A 22,085-nucleotide genomic window follows, 5' to 3' on the forward strand; every position below is an offset into this window, starting at 1 on the left:
GCTGATGCGCATATTTCTGCCGATTTGCAGCGAAAAAATATGATTTTCTATTTATGCACTCTCCTGCGAATGACTTTGCGCTTTAAAGGATAAATATTAATTTGCGATTATTTCAAATAAACTCTATTACAAATATACATACATACATAGTATAAATAATATAAATAAATAAATATGTGCTGGTGATTGTGATTTATGCCTATAATACACATATATTGATATTTTTACACACATACATACAAAGTAAAATTGTTAAATATTAAATCGCTTTTCAAAACCTGTAGCTCCTTCTGAAGCATACTCGTAAATAGAACATTGCACTTGATGAATGAGATTGCTTAGCTTACATACATACATGATCTTATAAATATCCATATAGTGTGTGAATGTTATAGATTATAGATTTTAGACTTTTTTGGTGGTGGGGTCTGTCGCTCCATGGCTAGAAACCCTCAGAATGATTTCGATGCAATTTTGCATTTTTTCTAGTGACCTTTTGAGTTCATTTCAAAGTTTAATGTTTTGCGAAATTTCTAATTTATTTTCATTTATGTAGTTGCTCTCTTCCTTTCAATTTTTTTTGAATAAATATAATAATCACTATGGACTTATTCGCATTTGCCCAATGTAAATGTTTGAAACTGAACTGCAAGTGTTAGAAAATATAAAATAAAATTCTCTACTTCGTGCTTACACTCCGTGCTTAGACTCACTAATGTACTAGATCCTAGCACAAAAGTACATCTGGCTCCATACTACAACATTTAATGACTCCGTGGCGCTGCAAAGTAAGCATTGTATGCTTTCAGGCGCGCTAACCTTGATGAATCAAAAGAAACAGAAAGTCACCCTGCTGATTAACCACGAGCAACGAAGTAATTAGTGCGTTTATTAACGCACAAGTGTGTTGCAAGTAGAAAAGAAACCCTTTAATTAGCTCGCCATTTTCGTTGCAGCAGTTAGGGCGCATTGCAGCAGACGAAAAAACGGCGGGATATTTAATTTGCGGTTCGCCATTTCAATGTAATTTGTTATGTGGCTCCTGAGCAAGCCACGAAGAGATTCCATATAGCTGGACGCCTTGCGTCCACCATGAACTGGCAACACACAGAGCGCCCACGAACTGCGCAACCACCTGCCGCAAACTAGAAGCTTATTCACGTATGTTCGTTTTCCTTTTCCGTGGAGTTTTTTGGCTGTTTAGTGCGGCGGTTGCGATGAATGGTGTAACAGACTCAGAAAGCTGTTGCAAATTAAACGGCTTTAAAGATGGAGGTGGCCAGCGCTTGCGGCGCTTAGAAAAAACAAAGTCTCTCCACCCGCATTTCTTGTGGGGAAGCGAAGCGAAATAAGTCCAACATGTTGCCGCCAGTATTTATTTGCGCAAATTGCTTTCCAGCGAACACATCCTTTTCATGAACGCGAGAGACTGTAAGCAAAGATGGCCACAGTACACTCCTCCGCATGTGGTTGTGACGATGAATGTGCGCCTGGTCTGCAGTGCTCCAAAATGCTTTTTCAAGCTTTGTCTGTAAGATTCACCCCACTGCCTAGCACTTCGTTCTGCTTTGCGGGGAAGGGTGTGTGTTTGAAAGAGCCAACATAAAACATAGTCTAACTGCAGGCGTTTAAGGCGTAAATATACTGCGTTGACAGCGGCGCTATGTCTCGCGTGCATTTTTATTCTTCTTCTTCTTCTTCTTCTTCTTAACTGGCGTAGAAACCGCTTACGCGGTTATAGCCGAGTCCACAACAGTGCGCCACGCATCTCTCCTTTTGGCGGTTTGGCGCCAATTGGTAATACCAAGTGAAGACAGGTCCTTCTCCACCTGGTCCTTCCACCGGAGTGGAGGTCTCCCTCTTCCTCGGCTTCCACCAGCGGGTACTGCATCTATTGGGGAACGTCGTTTGAATTGCAAAGTTGCAAAAAAGAACACACACACACCCATATATATGGATATTCCATGCCACGTAACACCCATGCCCGCAGTAAGACCACACGAAAGACGACGCTGCCAATGCCTCGCGGGCGTTTTGCGACACGAGTGTACGCTGCTGACGGACGGGCGGCGACGTGCGAACCGACTGACAGACATGCCGCAAAGAAATGTAAAGAATAATAGGCCATGTTCCTGCCGTTAGCCGAAGAGCTATTGGCACGACTTGCATATGTGTTGCACGCCACATGAAAGGGGAAATGAAGATGGCGTACTAAATTTTTGGGTTTTTTTTTTTTACTTTCCGAACTTGTACTTCCGTTTCTGCCGTAATTCCTATTTGGTGGCAAAATCTTGAACGTCTGCGATAATGTTTTCTGCCACCAATCTTTGCATTGACATATTTATGCTCCGATTCATGGCCAGTGGCATTAAGCGGAGCCAATCTGAAGTGAGTTATGCCAATTTGTCTATATTATTCTTCTTCTTTCAAGGAAGAGGTTTTTTGATCATTTTTATTCATGGCACATAAGTCTATGTTTTAAATCCAAATTGGAAGTTGTGCTAAATTGCGCAGAGTGAAATAAATATCGAAAAATATCGATTACCGTAATCAGCCCGACGCTTGTACACCCAGTCAGCGGAATGACGGGACCCTTAAACTTTATTTATTATCCATATAACAACAACAATAGCACTCATTTAGTGTAACTGAAGCCTTCCTCCGTTGGGAAATAAATTACGAGAACATAAACGGGAAATTACATTCTTGTCCAATGGCGGTCGGTGCTATCGGCAAACAGCGAACTGCGAACTGCCATAGTTGTCACGGTCGTTATTAAAGTTGCACCTGGCGCTGCCAAATAGTTGGTAAATGAGCAGCGGCAAAGGCGATGGAAGCTGCAGATATGTCACACATTATGAGGCTGCACAACGTGCGACAGGCCGCTTTGGCCATGCAACAACTGTAAACTCGTGCTTTACTGCCAATTGCCGAGCATGGCATAGCACCGCATAGTTCCGTGCAGCACCACAGCGTGCAACAAGGAAACTTTTCCGCCGCAACTGTAAAACTTTTGATAAGGCCGTCATTGTTAAGGTGAGCGCGATAGTTGCAGCGGCCCAGGAGTACACAGCCGTCGTCCTTCGTGCTGTAAGCTGCAACATGCCACATAATCAGTGGGTGCCGCGAACTACAGTAATAAAATTTCGCTGATAAAAATGCTTTGTGGCAGTAAAAGTAATTGCAACACTGCGCATTGCCAACAACCTTGACTATAAATGAGCGCCAGGCATAGCGGGGCATGAGTAATATAAACCGTTATATAGTAATCTTATGTAGTTGCACGGCAGCTGGGCAAGAGTCGCATGAGCACATATATTTTTGGTTATAAAAAATAAATTTGTTGCACGTCAAGTCTTAAGAGCGACCACCAAAAGGGTTTTATGAACAAAATGCCATCAAATATCTCACTCCAGCAGAATTGGATAGTTAGTGGTTAATAACGACAGACAGAAGATACTCAATGCCAACGGTAGTTATAAAACTGTAAATTGGTTTCTAGTGGCAAGAAACATGGACCCTTAGAATCTGCAGTAAGCAGAGTGTCTTGTGTTTCTTTGGACCATTGAAGCTTCGACGTGAGTAATACACAGTCGAAACACACGAACCCACGCAAGTTGCCTTTAGGGCATGATCATCTCTGTCACATGTTCGCACTGGTACGCAAGGTCATCACAGATGCCTATCGATATCAGTTGTTGTATCTAACTTTTCACTCGCGTTTGGCCAGTGATATAAATCGAAGGTGTTTCCAGCTTGTCTTTTCTCCGCGGCCCGACCATGTGTTGAGCTCACCGTATGTGACACCCTACTATGTTCGCTGCCATTGAGTCACTGTTGTTGCCGAGTTGTTGTGGTTTACAGAGGACTGGCAATTGGAGGCAAGTTGCCGCCATCTTCGGCCATTATTTCGCCACAGCGACAGCTTCCAACACCGTGTCCAATAGCAACAACAATGAAACAACCGCCAACTTTCAGTTGTCTGGCCACCACAGCTTCCCAGCTCTCGCAATGTTTACAACAATACCAGCGGCAACAACAACAATGCTATCTAATAACTAAAGCCATAACACTGGCTAGCGACAATGGCGTTGCGGCCGTAATTTTCCAGTCAAGTGCGCTGCTGGTTGGCTTGCAAGCAACACCGCACCCCTTCACCCCTCCTCCTAGCCATCACTCATCCATTTTCTGGCTTCACCTAAGGAGGTTGCACTTACTGCTTTGTGGCTGGACATGACTTTGGCGGCGCCGGCGTCCATTTGTGTTGTTGTCTTTGTTATTTTTGTTAACGGCGCTGTTAAATTTGTCACTACTTTTGTTGTTGTTGGCAATATACTTGCGGTTTCTTGGCTTTGCGCCTTCAGAGTTGGCATTTTCGGCCACATTCATTCGAGACCTCTCTCTGGTACGCGGCCTTCACCCCCCACTCACGCGCACAAACACACACCAATGCGAAATACTTTCGCCCCTCTTCTTTGCATTAGTATCATTTTCTTTGTGGCGAGGTCGGGAATTTTAGGCACTCCGAGCAGGCGGTAGATGTTGGTGCGTTTGTGCCCTTAATAATACCACTCTCGAGTTTATGGCGTACTTGCGCCGCACTTTCGCAGCACTTTAGTGCCACTTCTGTGTAAATTTTATTTCCGCTCCTTATGATATAGTTACAACAACAACACACACACACTCACGAAGACGAAGGTTTATTTTTATGCGAACATTCACTTAACTACACAAAGGCAGTCACACACTTATAATGACGTTTAAGTTGTCGCGCATTAGGGTGGTCCTCCGCGAGGAAAAATGGTGCTCTTTTACGGGCGAGGCTCGAAGCATGGCATATCGCCGTGCGACTAGTGTCTATTTGGGAAGTAAAACTTCTTGTCTGTCTCCTTAACACCCCCCTTAACCACACTCAGACATACATTTGGTTGAGGGGCAAACGCTCATAAATGCTTTAGCTCACTCTCACAGGAGAGTATATGGCATCAAAGTTTCTAATATCGCAAATTCAATTCGCCATAAAAATCATCCGAGCATAAAAATTGTCAATGAACATCGTCAAATGGAAAATTGGTTTCACTTTGCTCCATCATCAAGTGGAATTGCGGAAAAATCAATTGTGTTTATGACACAATTGGGAATCTATGAATATTATTCAGCAAAATGAGGTGAAAGTCGACACTCACTCGACGCATTCACATACGTACACTCGCTCACACTTTAATGTTGAGTTGTCCCGCTCACAACTTGCTCACAACTCTTGGACAGTGGAACATTCCACCAACAACACATTTCAATATTTCTTAAGAAGGTCGAGGTATAAAGTTCACCAAATTTAACGTGCAGTTAAGTGTCAAGCATTTTTTGGGGCAAAAGTAAATTTTGAATTTTCTGCTGTTAAGTTACCCATATTAAACTGTTAATTTGGTGCAAATCCTTCAGTCTTGAAATACTTGTTCCTGCTTCTTTTGCTATGTTCATGCCGATTTTGCTGTTATATTTTAGAAACTGTTAGCCAAATCTAGTGATTAGTATGATAATACTTAGCGAAAGTAAAAACTTGAGCTTGTGTTTTAGATGCATGATCTTGTTTATAAGTAAACAAAAATTAAAAAAGAGTTTCACATTTTAAAGCTTTTGAATCATTTTTTTTTAATTTTAGTGCAGTGCAATTAAGTTTTTTTGCATTTTCAATTAATTTTTATGATTATTTTGATTTACTTCAATTACTCTGATGGATTACTTTTGAAGCTTACGCTGTGCAACAAATTGGTTGCAATTTTTGCAGGGTTTTCACAATAGTTGAACAGGTGTTCCGCGTAGAGAGCAGCGGTGTGGAGTTCAAGGTTGTTTTGAATATTTTAACTTTACCCCGATTATGTTTAGTAACTGAATTTTGGGATTTCGGAACGAAAAAATGGTATGATTTTCTGCAATCACACAAACATATTTGTGTTTTTTTTTAAACATAACCTCAAAAGAGTGTTTAATTATTTCTTAGGTATAAATCGTTATTAAGATCTCAGACGTAAGCTCACTTTATCCACTTTTGCACCTTTTTGATCTTTAGCAAAATTCAGAGAACTTTCGCATAATTTACTAACCAATCTCACCGATTTCTGGCGCACTTTTCCTTTCCCGTATTTTCTATTTCTTTTGCCAAACGAATCAAACCGCCACGATCACCAACAAACCAAAATCTGACCTGACCTCAACATCCAACGAAAATCTCTTCGAAATCATACACCCTACAGACTATCGTTTGTCCCTGGGCAACGCTGCCGCCGCCGCCATGCAAATGCCGCCACCCCTCTCGATGGCGAGTCTGCCGACGTCGTCGTACATCAGCAGTGGCATAGGCATCAACTACTACACCGCTACGCAGCCAACGTCGGCGACACTCAAGAACAACGTGCTGGCCTACCAACAGCAGCAACAGTTATTACACCAACAACAACAACTACTACAACAACAGGCACAGGCAGTGCCACCGACAGCAGCTGCAGCAAGCGTTTCAGCGGCAGCGGTCGCACCAGCCGGCGGCGCAGCGCCGCTACCATCAACGCAACAACAAACAATTGCGGCCGATTCGGGGATGCGGCGTCGCCTGTTCGCCGGCTTTCGCCCGCTTTCGGGTTTCGGACGCTTGCGTTCGCGCTCCTCGCAGCACCGTTCGATATCATTGCCAGAAAGTAATTACAACAACTGCGCACCAACTACTACAACTAAGTGCTAATGCAACTGTGTAGAACCGTCTCACTTGCATCACTCTGTGTGTACTGCATCCTCTTGTTGCAAGCTGTTGTGCTCATACTACTTTGCCTACTTTTGTACTTAAGCACTTGCGGCGTGCCACTTGTGCCGCTCGCTTGATGGCTGTCGGAGCTCTTTGTCTCTTTGTCTTTTATCTTTTATCTTGTATCTACTATCTTTTATTTTCTATTTACACTCTGTCTTAATAGCTGTTTATTCCCTCCGCCTGATTTTCTTTGCACTTTTATGTGGAATGATTCCTTTGGAACTTGTGGATTATGATTGCACTGAAGCCGGTAGAAAGAAGGCTTTAACCGCTTAATATTTTTACTTAATTACTGTTATCTTGCTGCAAGAATGTTTTTGGGATCTTTCAATGTGTGAATGGCAAAGGAAGAAGCGAGAGAGATTCTTCCAATTTGAGTGAGCACTTCTCGATGTATTTATGCAAATTCGTTTTTACACTGTAAATAAAGACACGCATTTTCTTTTGATTGGAAATTATGATTGTCTAGCATTTTAATTTGCTTAGCTTTAAGTTCATTTCTAAAAGATAAAATTTTCATTGTCACTTAGTTTCCTTTGGTTCTTTTGATTCATATATTATATGCGGTCAAAAGGAATGGGACTTCCATTCACGTGCTGAGTTCATTTCTTTGTCTTTCCAATATATTTCACCCCATCAATTTGTTGTTGTATTGAGAATATTAAAATAAGTTTCGATTCCTATTTTTGAATACAACGAAATGACGTTCTGCGAAAGCATAAGACAAAACACTCGCTCTCCTTAACCCGCTGTGACCTATACAGATGTAAATGTGTAATTGTTGTTTTTTTTTAGTTTGTAGTTAAAAGTTTACAAAAGGACAGACAAAAAAGTAGAGAAAATTGTTTGAAATGAAAGTGAAACGTTTTTGTATTTACTCAGCAAAGGGCTCTACTGCTCTGTGCCGCATTTGAAGAGTGAAAAGCCTACGCAAATTAGTAGGAATTTCACCGTTAGATGCGTTGAAAGTGCTGGCTCATTTTCGAGTGGAAATCCAGTGACCAGTTGGGGGAACATGGAGCATAAAATTTAAATTAACGCCGGAACCACATAAGAGCATAAGCACCGACTGCAGCACATACACTCACCAATGTTGGCAAGCTAAAGCGACTGAAAGAAAAAAATAATTATAAAACATTTTTGAAAAAAAAAAAAAAATGATTCAAGTTTGTGTGTTTATATCAAGTGCAGTTCTGAATTATAACGAATTTAATTATATGAAAATACGCACACGCATATATATGTATATACTTACACACACTCATATTCTCCACAAAAGCACTTCAAAATGGGCAAATAAATATGTAAATGCGCTAAGCGCAGGAAAACGCTCATATTAAAAATTGTAAAAATGTAGCACACACACACACACTCGTACATTGGCATGCAGTTTCACAGTTGTACATTTTTAGAATTCACTGTTATTCGCTTTAAGTGGTTTACAGGGCGTATGAGTGCTTTAAATGAATTAGTCGGAACGAGGCTTGCCGGCGCAGCTCTCTGCACTCGACGGTGTGTGCCAGCACTCACATATACAAACAACAACAGCAATTAGCGGAGCAAAATACCAGTCCAAATATAATTTGCGGATTTTCGAAAGCAATGCGTTAGGCTATAGTGACGGCTGTGCATAGAGATGTGGCTTAATATATGTATAAACACATGTGCAGAGGACTACGCTATAGTAAAGGCTCCACAGCAGCCCGGAATGATCCATTATTTGTGTTCTCCTGGTAGAATTTTATCTAGTTGAACTGAAACTGAATTTTGGAAGGATTGCATTGCTATTGGAATGTGGTCCGGGAATTCGGCACTCAATCACCGAAATAACGATTTAGTTAGTTAAAAGCCAGATGATGATTTATTTTTGTAGAGCAGTAAATATATATTTAAAAACAATTAGTACCGGATTAGTTACCAGCGGAGTAGTTGTGGCCACTTATCTAGCAACGGTATTATTATTAATTAGCATTCACGTTACACACAGGCCTTCCCTTAAGAATGTGTTCTCTCCGTATAACATTTTCCATTTGTGTGGGTTAAAAGTGCGCTAGACCGGCGGCTGCTTTGCGGTCGCTACACTTGTGGTCCCTTCTGTAGTGCGCTGAAAAGTGTTGGTTGTGTTTTACACCCACTTTGTATTTAGTTTTGTTTTTGTTTGTGCGCGACGCTCACGTCCTTGACATAATGTAAACAACGCACATAAAATAACCACATCATAACTTATGGCAATAAAAGCCCATAACGGCGCCGGCAGCGCTGCCACCCTTTGTTTCACTGCTAGCATTATTTGCCCCATTCATTGTGGAATCCTGTTTTATGAATTAATACACTCTTTTGGCCACTGCCTCCAGCAACTTTCACATGTTCTTTCTTCATGCTTTATCGGCATTCTCCTTGCTGTACGCAATTACCTTTCACCTTATCGGCAATGGATTTTTTAGAAGCGAATATTTTCATGTGGTTAAAAATACCTGCCGAGCACACACCCACCCTTTTTGCCTCTTAAATGTTTGTATATTTTTATTACTTTACGGGTGCCTTATTTATTGGAGGCCTAGTACACACAAATATTATGGATTGAAGCCGAGCACTTTTTACTGAAAAAGCCGCCTTCACTTATGGCAAATTGATGCCTGAGTGATCTGAGAAACACACTTCGCGACTCTTCGGCGTCAAGGAGTCAGTAATGGACCTAAATTGTAATCATTACCAAGAGTTCATTACTTACAGAAATGTGGAACCGCTCAAAGCCTCATATAACGGGAAACATCATTTTGTGTATTTTCTAACAATAGCAACAACAACAACCACCACAGCTGCTATCTACGAAATATACCGCCAAAATTCACACCGCTCATCCCCATTATTATTTATTATACCGCGTTTGGATGAAGTTCTCACAAGTTACGAAAGTGTAAAAAAGAAGTATTTATGTTTCGCTTTGTGCAAATAAACTCGCCGAAGGAACACTCAACAGCAACAACCGCGCCAAAAGGGGCGCCAGTTTAACAAAGAAAGTTCGTCGCAATAGAAGAGCAGCTGGTAAGCGCCGAAGAAGAAGAAGAAGAACACAACACAGTCGGCGCGCCTGAAAGAGGCGAGCATATTTAAAACTTTATTATGGCAGCTAAAAATAAACAGATGATAAATCGCGCACAAAAAGTGTGTGCGCCCGTATGAGAGTGGGAGAGAAGAGGAGCGCGAGAGGCAGGCGCATTTGAATTATTTGCTTGGCATTTTAAGTGAAACACTCGTTTGTCCTTGAATTCCACTGACTCTGATTAATTTAATGAGAGTGCTCCAATTAATTTCATTTAATGCAGCACGCCTGTCGTCTGAGTCGCGTTTTATGGGCAAAATGTGGCGGATTACCTTGTGTGAGAATCTGTCAGTGAGTTTCACAATGAGAATCGTTGCAAGTACAAATGTAGAGCAATTTAAATTATTCGGCTGGCTGCAGTTGAGCTCCACGCGCTTTCCCACTGAAAATATGCGCGAAAGTACGAAATGGGTGAGGGCAACGCTTGTAAATGACAATGAGTATGTGGGAAGTCGTCCTTTGTAGCTGTCTCTAGACATAATATCACACTCATTTCGCACTCTCGCGCAATTATTATTATTTTTTTTGTTTGTGTTGGGCTTTCAAATTATTTTTGTTATTTTGTCATGCTTACTGCGTACTCCCAACGGTTTTTATGTTGGTTTTTGTATCTTTGTCTCCATTCGGTTGTTCTCGGCGCAGCGCTAACTCCGCCACAATCATTTCCTCTTCCGCAACTCGTTTCCTAAATACTTCCGTGTTTTTATGGACCAAAATATATATAATTTTTGTTTTGTTTTTGTAAGAGAGAAAAAATTTGAATTTTCATGAAAAAATTAGTAAAAAAAAAAATATATTTTTGTTGCGGCTATGAAGCTGCGTATCTTATTAATGGAGAAAATCTTTTAATTTCAAAGACCAAAACTACAACAGAGCTCTGTTTTTACTCTATAGAAAACTTAAACCTTTTTCATATCATCTACTCCTAATAAGCAGATGAAACTAGTTTGGCTTACCTTCCGTTCTCATTCGCCAACACAGTTACTTTTGCCAATGCAGCTTCAACTGTAATAGCATTTGAGCAATGCTATTGACAATTTTGCTAGAAGACGTCAATAACTTGAAAGAGCACGTTGTGTTGGCTATACTTGTTCAAGCACCGTCGACCGTCGGTGCGTATGAGCAACCTGGAGCCAACTTTCCTTATAATTCGCATTGCTGTCTTGTATTGCATGTCGACTTCTTACTTCTATTGGCATTATTACAACTATTACTATTATTATTCGTATTAAGCGATGTTATTATTATTGCCGTTATTTGTGTAAAAGCAACCGACTCGCCCACTCGTAAAAAACTCTGCCGACGTTCGAGCCCATAAATGCGGGTCCATGTAACACATGTAAATGCGAACGCATGTGCATTCTTGTACATATATTTATAAATATCTGTGTGCCACAACAACAACAAAAGTGTGCTCATAAAAAGTTTTGGACACGCACGAAATTCGGAAATTCTGTTTCTTCATTCGTTTGTTTATGTTTTTGTTATTGTTGCTGCTCCTTCTTTTGACGGCTTTTGCCTGTCATTTTTCGCCTTGAGAGCGTGCATTTATTCTCGCTCATTGATTTTATTGCCGTTCCACCTATTTGTTGTGTTTTTGTTGCCTTCGACTGTCGGCAATGTCTTCTTTGGACTGAAGCTTCGCGGCGTCTACGGATGCCTGCGGTGGACTTTGTTTGTTTGTTTGGTTTTGGTTTCGTCTTCTTTTTTAGCAATCACTCTCTGTTCCACATTATTTCGGGAAATATCGATTTTCTTGCCGCAAATAGATTAATGTCACGAATGATTTAATATCAATTTCGTTGAATTTAGCAGATAAGGCCGTATTCACAATAATTGTTTGGACGGATTAGGAGGCACATGAATTTGACTTTCAGCACAGCATGTATATGGAAGTCATTGCTCTAGAATCCAAATTAATATTAACTTTATTTAGGAAGCTGATAAATCGAGGTTCTGAATGATTAGCGCTAAGGACTTTAATTTAATTTCATTAAAGTTGGGATATTTAAATAAACTTATGCTTGCCGAGCTAAAATAATATGCAGCCGAGTCTTCAATTGACCACAACTAACATACTGAGCCTTTAACGGAACCCCTCATTGCATTTAATAACGGAACACTAACACCAGACAACTTGCGGGTCCAAAAAAGCATCCTTCTAACTGCAATATAAGCATGCTTACCTACTACTAATCAAAGGCCAACTAACCAAGCATGGATGTCGGAGATCACATGTTATAGATGCATTTTGCAAATATTCTCTTTAGTTGCAGACACAAATTCGAGTCCAGCGCGTTCGCCCGGTGAGCCGCTTATGCTGAATAAGAAGATTTTGAAGAACAGCCAAAGTGGCAGCAGCGAGCAAGCGCCTACCGACGTCTCCTCGCTGAGTGAGATTGCGTGCGCCAGCAGAACGACGGCTTCGCTAAGCAGTCGAGCAGCCACGCCGGCGCCCAGCGAAAGTGGACGAAGCGTCGGCATAGCGGCTGCCAAAACCGCAAAAAAACGCGTGCAACTGAAGTGAGCTCCGAGAAGCAGTCAAGGAAACAATAAGTATTACTAATAGAAGAGTGGGAGATAAGAGCAGAAGTGGTGAACTGGTGGCACCATTAAGCCGACTTTGAGATTTCGAATTTTTAATTTCGAAATTTGTTTGATATATCTATGAAGTATGACTTCGCATTCAATCGTGACAATGGATTAAATTTGGATTTGGAGCGGTCCACGCACCTGGTCGCATCGTTTGATATTGTTTAGAACCTCTTTATTTTTGGTATTTTTATTTCTTGTAATATTATCTTAATTCTATATTGTTTATAAGCCCAAGCAATTCCGCCCTTCTACCCTACCATAATGAATGTTATATGACCTCAATGGCCGAAATAAATCAAATACCCACATTTATAGCCTCAATGACAGCAATGATAACTGTAATTTAAATATGTTTAATAAACTACTACATTATGGAGCACTATGTAATAAAGTCGGGATAAAATGCGCTTCAATAGATATTCAATATATTAAGATATTTCAGATATAAGTGCCGTTTCGTGGGTTCTATATGCATAACAGCAAATTTCAAGTAGTATTATTATGTTTGCCTAGTGTCTTCTACGTCAAAATTCCCTTTGTTGGCCATTCACACAAGAGTTTTTTAAATTTCTAGATTATTTTCAGAGAACCAATAGTTACATGAGTGTTGCTCTAGTTGCTTTCAACTTGTTACATAGTGTTCCATGAAATATTCAAATTGTTGTTACACTGTTAAAATAAGTTACTTAATTAAACGAAAAATAGTTTCTCATAACTGTACACTGTAAATGTAAGTCAATAGGTTAAATGCTGATCAAGTAGCTAGAATTAAAAAAAAAGGTGTAAAGTATTTACCGTTAACTACGCTCAAGAGTATTCGGCAGCCAGGAATCATGCCATTTTTTCGCGAAACGCAAATAAACTAATTAAATTAAAGAGAACTTTCGTAATTTATTTCTTGCATTGCACACTTCATTTTCGATTTGTTTTTGTTTTCATTTACTTGTTCTTCAATTCAAAATAATTCTGTGTATTTACTCAGCGAAGATGAAAAATTAGTGATTTATTATTATACGCTTCCATACTGAGTAATCCGTTATTTTTTATAATTATCATCGTGTTTGCAGCTTTGTGGATTATTATATCTTATACCGTTATTTAATTGTAATGATTGTGCATTAAATCTCGCTCCGTAGCAATTTCCGTTAGCCTCATTAATTATTTCGACTAAATGTTTCATTTGCAGTGATTTCATATAAATTATGCAGCACTGCTATTTTTTACCGTTATTATTACGCTTTCCATTGTTTTTTGTTGCATTATTTGCCCGAGAATTATTTATTCAGTGTGTGTTAAACTTTAGAAATGAAATGGCGTAAATGAAATATAATTAAGTGTTATTGTTGTATTGTGTTAGCCGTGTGCGTGTGTGTTCATTAAAATAAAAAATTAAATGAAATAAATAAATTATATATTAAACACATCTAAATGTAAATATTTGTTGTTGTTTTATTTGTTTTCTATTTTACTTGCACATAAATATTATATTTAACCAACATGCGGCCACTTACACTGTGATTTAATTTGCACAAAAATTGCAATTGCAAAAAAGTGCTTTGTAATCAAGTTCTTTCGATTTCATATTTTACAATTGTTGTTTAGTATACACGGACATTCATTATTCACACGAAATGGCGAAATTGCAACTCTGCCACAAACACAACTATGCCGATTGAGTTGATTAATTTATGGCGCTTAAATAAATTAATTTTATAGTTAATTGCATTTGAAAATTCAAATTAAAAGAAAGAAATTACTGTGGGCCAATTTCATGAAGGGTAAAGTGAAGTAAGTAAATATTTACCATCGGTTGTTATTCGACACGCTGTTTGGGGGTCATATGAAGGTTAAAAGAGCTGTTTATGGCGTTATCACTCATTGCTTAATGGGTTATTGATAGCAGGATAGCAATCAAATATTTTTGAACTAAAAATATTAAGTCAAAAATGTAAATCTTTTTCTTTATCCGTTACCAGAAAAAAATAAAATAATTTTATGTCTTTTGTGTTTGCTCCATTTTGTTAAAATTTTTTAGTGATCTTCTTATTTTATTTTGAGCTTTTGCTTGAACAAGCAATACTTAGTATGTCCTTAATACAATCAAACGTTCCGTTCTCTTATTATGGCGCCGTAGAGGCCAGTAAGTTATATGTGTTAGCGCTTACATAGAGATGTCCACCATGAAGACAGCACGAAGCAATGCAAAGCTGAATTAAGAAATGCACTCCTTGCCAATAGACACACATCTAGCACTTACAAACTTAGCTGCGCACTAGATGTTAGATTTAAGAAATTTTTTATGTTTGTGCACGTTTTGTTCCTTCCAACACTTATCGTAATAGCACTAGAAACTGTACTGGGAGCACCCGCGACACCCTTCACTTAAACGGCAAATATCCTCTTGAAACTAAAAATCACTCTACACCGATTGGATCGATTGCTTTTGGGCGCAGAGCCGCCTCCGAAATTGCTTAACTCGACCTCTGAGCTTACCAAGCCACCCTCCGCCTCCTCTCACAGACCTACCGGTCCAACCAGTCGCTATCTTTATGTGTACACACTACTCACAATCACCGACACAGAATTGGAAATCAAATGAAAAAGACAAACTCCAACTTCCAACTGCTTTGCTCACTAAATGTTTCCTACTTTATTATCCAGAAAATTTATTATCTAAATATTCAAATTCAGCTATATTTATGCCCTAGTTGTTCAATATTATTCATTAATTAATTATTAATTGTAAGTTCTATGCATAGTTGAGATAATGGAAAATTAATGCGTTTTTTCGAAACAAATTTTTTCTTCAACACTCTTTTTTTGTGTTCAAACCAAAAATTCAAAATCAATTCATCATCAAATCAAATATTCATCATACGTCATGTTGTACAATAAAAACAACAACAACAACAAATAAAACACAACAACGTCGCATACGAATGGCTAACGTTTATTATGCTTACAACAACCAATGCTTATGCCAACAACAACATCGTCAAATCAATTGCACAAATTATTTGGTCATCGCCCGAACAACAAGCAGCCCCCCACTCGCCGCGTCGCCAAAAGTTGAATTTGCGCATGAAATCGCTGAGCTTGGACTCACCAGAATCGACAGAACTGCACGGCCAAATGCGTCGGCGCCAACAGCCGGTCATCGGTACAACAACAGTTGTTGGTGGCGGCAGCGTGTATTACCACGGCGGATCCGGCGGCCACTTGGAGCATAATACTCCGCCATCGAACAATAGCCGTTTGCATTGTAAGTACACACCCAGGCATTTGCTCACACACACACACACACAAATACATGCACTAGGGCTAAGCTCATATGTGCAACGAGTGCCGCGAGCTTTCGAAACCAAAACATGATATATGCTACCTAACCTTTAAACTTATTAACCAAAGCATCAATTACTCCTGCATAGCGTCCGTTTCAAAACCCCTAGTTAGGCACTGAAGACATTTTCCAACCACAAAAGCATCGATTATATTTACTCCAACTTCCACCTAAATAAGAAGCAGTCACTATTTCCTGGAACCGGTCTCGAAAAGCCTGAAACCCCCGAAAAGTTGTAATCAAATTTAGATAGCTGTTTGATCTACCTGCTTTCCATGCAACAACCCATTTTCACTTGCAGATTTTTGCTTTTCGCAACTAAATTCGTTCTCTCTAAGACCCCCAATCAAATACGACTCTTAAATTATTTTGTGTTAAAAGTCGGGTTCATCGGGAGCAAAGAAGCAGAGAAAATATATATTCCAAAAGTGACTTTTGTCTTCGTTTTTAATAGCTTCTAATTCCACCGATCTTCCTGGGTTTAACCCTCCTCAACCGCTATAAAGTCGGTCACATCTCCAACATCAATGAAGTCAGTTTTCGCAACATTCCATTCCAAGCAGCAGAGATCATAAGCCCTCATTTTTGGAGTTCAGATGGACTTTAAAGATTTGTTAGGCAGATATGGCAACACCGGAGACCAATTAAACCCACAATAACTCTCACAAATATACGAGTATCCACATCTTGTGATGTCTGACATTCCAAATTCATTTCACCAATTCGAATGCGGAAAAAATCTGAAAATAATTTATTGTATGTAATAGTACCGTTAGCAATTTGCAATTTTAGAAAAGTCCTTGTGAACACTTGAGCGTTTGCAATTGAAAGTATTTTTGTTGCGTTTCTAGTTTGTTCGTTCGTAAATTAAATAGCAATTACTCATTTATATAAGGTTGAACAGTTACATATACAGTTACAATTATAACAGTTATTCACCATAGTTATATGTAGCGTAAAGCATTTAATATCCATGTATATATATATATATATCGTACATATATAATATTTAAGCGTTCAGTTGTTGCGTTAATGAGTTACATGATATATAAAGTTGAATCTATCTTAAGGCGTTCACGCTGGTAGCTAGCGCTTGTCTCTATCGTACGTAATCATCACGGTTCAATTACAATTTTCATTTTAATTTTAATTTCGACTCGCTCATCTGTACATTCACGCCGCTCATTTCAACATTTTAATTGCAATTCAATTCAATTACACACACACACGCCCAGCACCCACACAACCTCACATAGACATCGCCCACCAATGCTTTGGTACACGACTGTACATGATCAAACGGTGTATGGAGTAGAAGTATTTAATTTCTCGTTTCGAACTTTAAGTAGCATTGGCGTAAATAATTAGCGAATTGCAAAAACAATTATTAGTTACAAGCGAAATTAAGTGAAATTGTTGAGCAAAATTTGAGCCTTAGCACTTTGTGCGTGTGCTTTCGTTTAATTTCATTTCATTTCATTTTGTTTTCCATTTTCTTTTTCGTTTTTCTTCTTCTTCTTCTCTTTCTCTCCCTTTCAACAACTTTGCTGACTGCACGCCACACGCCACTCACACGCCTCGCACACACACCATGGCCACGTGCACCAACAACAACATTCCATCGCCAACGATTGCAACAACAACAACAAACACCTATTCAATCACACACAAACACGCATACATATGTGGAGAACTGTTGCAACTGACGCGCCACAATACTTGCCACACACACTCTGCTCGTTCGTTACACACCGTTACAACCCCGACAACTTGCCTATCCCCATTCCACGACCATCCCCACCCCCCATACATTTGTAACAAATTTAATGCAGCATTCAAACGTGCATTTACAGCGCCCTCCAGCCCCTCACACCAGGGCCGCAAGCTGCTGTACGCCACGCGCGGCATGCGCGGCGGCAGCGTCGACCTGCCCGACGAGATGGAGAAGTCGCAGTCGTCGGCGAGCACCTCGCCATGCCCCTCACCAGTAAGGCAATTTCAGGTATTCCGTTTTTAGTTCGATTCGCTTCGATTTGATTTTCAGTTGCTCTGTTGTGCTCTTCAGTGTGATTGCCAATTTGTTCGGCAAATGATCATCGATCTCTGCAATGGGTGTGCTCACAATGGCTGCCATGCGTCCAAACCTTATTGGAGTCAATGAACGAACGAACAACAAGAACGATGATTTCCCGGGCTGAGCTGAGTGCCTCCACTGTTTGGCGGTCGATTGCAACCATCGTGAACACACCCATTCACCGCTATAGCTGTAACTCAAAGGGTTAACAAACAGCTTGCCTCGAAAGTATTTCTTTCTGAATAACTAGTTTTGTTTTTTATTTTACTACTCAATTTTAGTTTTCTTTTATGAGCTCTCTCAGTCAAAACAAAGAAGTAATTATACATTTTTTGAATTCTTCTTGTCAGAAATCTCACCGCTTATTGCCAACGAATTTGTATGTAATTCTGTACAATTTCAAAGCACGCCACGCTGACGAGTTAGACCTGAAAGCTGGTTACAAGGTAAGTTAATCACTAGTTTCTACTTGCACTTTACATTTCTTGGCCAACATTGTATAAAGATTCATATTCTTAATGCCCCGTGGCATACATGGATCTTCCAAACTAACAAAGCAATACACCATTCACTTTCATTTGTGTCTACGGGGTCAAATGGTATGAAAGTGACGGGTTCTTTTTAATAGTCTTGAGTCTTGAAGATTTTAGTGCGTTCTCACATCAATGTCCCTTGGATACTCTAAATTTCTACTCTACCCAGACATGAGCTCTCAACCCTTCACACCCACCCTCACATACTCAGCTGAGGCGGAAGCATGAAGTCCGAAATAAGTATGCCACCAAACGAAAAATTTCACAGTATGCTCGTCTGTGCTTGTGGATTAACAGTTATGTATTTACTATCATGCAATTTAAATATCAGAGAATATTTATTAAAAAATGAAAAATGACAGGCCAATTGTAACGGTAGTTGCCTTATCGACAGCGAATACGAAACAAATTGCACTGTCATAAATAAAGCTAATATATTTTAATTGAAACGCATATGTGACCGAGCGAACGCGTATTTCATTTAATAAATGAACACAGAGGCAATTAAGGCAATAAATAGGATTTCCCGCTCGCTTTCTGCACGACTTTAACGCTCATACATCGTATTTACAAGTTTATTTATGGTTTCAAATGAATTTGTTCTATGGTTCGGCGATTCAACGAAATCATGAAATATTTAGCGCTGCTCGTGGCACAAATGTGGCATGCAACATTTAGATTTGCAGCTATGCAAACGGCGCTTCAACCTGTTTCTGTGCACTTCTTGATTGACAGTGCAAACTGAGAAAACAACAACTATTAAAGAGCAGCGTTTCTTCCGAAACATAGACCCGGGAAATTTACACAATTTCAAAAAAATATTATATATATTTTTAATCACTATGCAGTTTTCCTACAGGGCTAGTGCGAATTCCCAGGTGCCCACAATACAACGAAAAATAAGTATAGCGACCACGATAAAGGCAAAATAATCAGTGAAAACAATGAAATGAGCAATAAACAAATCATGAAATATTCAAATATAATATGAAAGCAAAACGAATAGTAAACAAGGCTCGAGTTTAAATAAAATTAAAGGCCGTTGAATTTTTAATGAAAAATGCCTGCTCGCAGCAACACGAACAACATGCAATGCTTTTATTAAATAGTATAGTGTTTCAAGAGAAATAGTTCGAGTATCGCAACAAAATGCAAATAAAATGTTGAGCGGCCATTATTTTCACAAAAGGCTCATTTGAAAACATATGCCTCGAAATTTCGTCCATACTCAAAAATCCCTCAAGACGGATGATATCAGTTCCGGTCTCACCTGGTTCAATTTCCCGTCGAATTTCATGTATTATGTTTCAGATATATTTGTTCTAATCCATCTTGAAGCTCCATTGAGTTCTCCAAAAGCTCTCTAAGTTTAGAATTAATGATGGCAAATAATTTAAAGACGGCATTTAAATATTATTGAAATTATAGGAAAACGGAATATTTTTGTCATGAAATATCAAGCCCCACAAAGCGTTCGTTATTCATGGCAGCAGCCCCAAGTAGATGTAATAGATCTGGCAACGTCGAATGGATTGCCAACATAATTTTGCAACAACAATATAATGTTTAATTGAAAGACAAAGCGAAAACAGTTAACGGATGCCAATGTTAACAAGAATCTTGTTGTCTGTTGTATTAACTGCCGTTAGAAACTGATTGCTGTGTCATTCAGTAGGTGTGGCAGCTCCGCAGAGCGATTTTCCATTTGCAACCGCAGCAGCCGCCACACAAATCTGGGCCGGTGAGGAAGCGGTATGTGAGTGTTTGTGGATGTTGTTATGGAGCAGGAAGCGGAAGAAGGTGGAAAAGCATAAACAGGCGAAACAAAGGAGAAATATTGAAATGCAGAAAGAGGCAGCAAATTCAGGGGGGAGAGGGGAGTGTAACAGTAACAGCAAGGACAGCATAACGGCGTTGTGTACAACATAATAACACAAATCGATGAGCTTGAAGGCTAGACAAATTCATGATTCCGACAACAAACAGCAACCAACCGCCACCAACAGCAACAAAGAACAGGCGAACAAGCGAACAAGCGAAATGAAGAGCGCAGCAACGCCAATTGGAATTTATAGGAAGAAAAGTGCTTTGGCGCCACGTTGCAAAGCGATTTTACTACCTTCGCGGGTAATTGCTGCAGCTGCGAGCCATTTATTCCTTCCTTTGTCGTTGTCGTTGTTGTTGCTGATATGTAAGGTTGCTTCTGGCGTTTTTGATTAGAATTAAAGGCACGTCAATTAGATTGGCTGGCAATAAAAGCGCCAGTTTACGCTGAAGTGCACACACACACACGCACACAAATACATTCGTTTTGGCACACTTGCATGCACTTACATATATATATATATATATGTGTGTGTGTGTGTGTGTGTGTGTGTGTGTGTGAGTGCTTGCTGGTGCTCAAACGATTGATGGGTAATCGCTTCACTGGACGCCCTTTAAACCAATCCGTTTGCGCTTTCGTGCAACTTCTCCGCTTTATTTATTAACCTCTAACGGCGGTGTGCTTGTATGCGTGTGTGTGTATGTGTTTGTTTACACAAGTGGCTCAATAGCCAAGCTCTGCCGTCTACTGGCTTCACTGCGCTTACAGGTGCCAATGGCAGCTTTGTTTCGTTGTTGATTTCAAATATTTTTACACTTAAATGAAGAATCCACTCTCGCTTTGAAGCGCGCTGCCATTGAATTAGGTGTGGAAGGAATCAAAAATAAAATAAAATAAAAAATAAGAGAATTCCAAGGCTTTTTATTAATTACTACAAGAGGGAAGAGGGGATAGTTATAGAAACATTGAAAAACATGTTTACTTCCAAAACACTAAATCAGAGAGATGGAAGAAGACATAAGGAAGGAGAAGAAGATGAAGGTAAAGCAGGGAAAACACTTGTGTAAGAATATAATATTACATATATATAAAATGCGTATAGAATAGAACACTTCAAACTTCGGGCTTCGATTGCAATCAAAGGTTTTTCCAAGAACAATACTTCAAACGATCTTAGTAAGAATCCGCACCTCACTGCCTCAATCTCTCAATCGACCGATTGGTATCAAACTTTTCCTGAAGAATGAAAGGGCCTTTAAAGGAGAATTAATCTTAGGAGAAATACATTCCACCGTTATGTGTCGAAGGACAACTGCTTTAATTTTTTTTATTGTTTGAGGCGTGAATCAAACCTGGAATCTACGAAGGGTTGTATACAAACGCGGCCGCCACCCATATAGATATATTGTCGATTCTTCATTTCATGCGAGTAATTTGTGATTTCGGTTTTATCATACTTAAATCCTCGTAAATTTGCCATATTTTTGTTCAGTTTTCTTTTTTCGACTACCTTTCAGTCGTTGTGTTTTTAAATCGCTTTGTGAATCTGTCTAAATATTCCCTTCTTTAACAGGTCACGGTCATCGACACCTCAGACCCAGACTGGTGGCAGGGCAAATTACTAGGACGCGTCGGTTACTTCCCATCCAAATATTGCGTGCGTCTGAATGCCAATGAGAAGCCGTTGCAGGTCACACACAACTTGCAGGTATCCGATGGTGAGCGAGGCGAGAGTATGACGCTTTTGCGGGATCAAATAGTTATACAGGTACAAATTTCTCATATTTTGCATTTAAGAAAATTCATATTCAAATGA

The 22,085-nt window shown here is 39.6% G+C and overlaps 1 protein-coding gene across 1 annotated transcript in view; it reads left to right on the forward strand.

Annotated features, from left to right (window-relative positions):
* The window catches only part of LOC105221357 (uncharacterized), a 176,660-nt gene that overhangs the window by 147,149 nt on the left and 7,426 nt on the right, over window positions 1–22,085 (forward strand). The window contains 4 exon segments of the mRNA XM_054234723.1: window positions 15,541–15,759; window positions 17,691–17,824; window positions 18,262–18,357; window positions 21,843–22,037. Of these exon segments, the coding sequence (XP_054090698.1) occupies window positions 15,541–15,759; window positions 17,691–17,824; window positions 18,262–18,357; window positions 21,843–22,037 (644 nt within the window).

This window comes from Zeugodacus cucurbitae, chromosome 6 (genome assembly GCF_028554725.1).
Source record: "Zeugodacus cucurbitae isolate PBARC_wt_2022May chromosome 6, idZeuCucr1.2, whole genome shotgun sequence".
Taxonomy (NCBI): Eukaryota; Metazoa; Arthropoda; class Insecta; order Diptera; family Tephritidae; genus Zeugodacus; species Zeugodacus cucurbitae.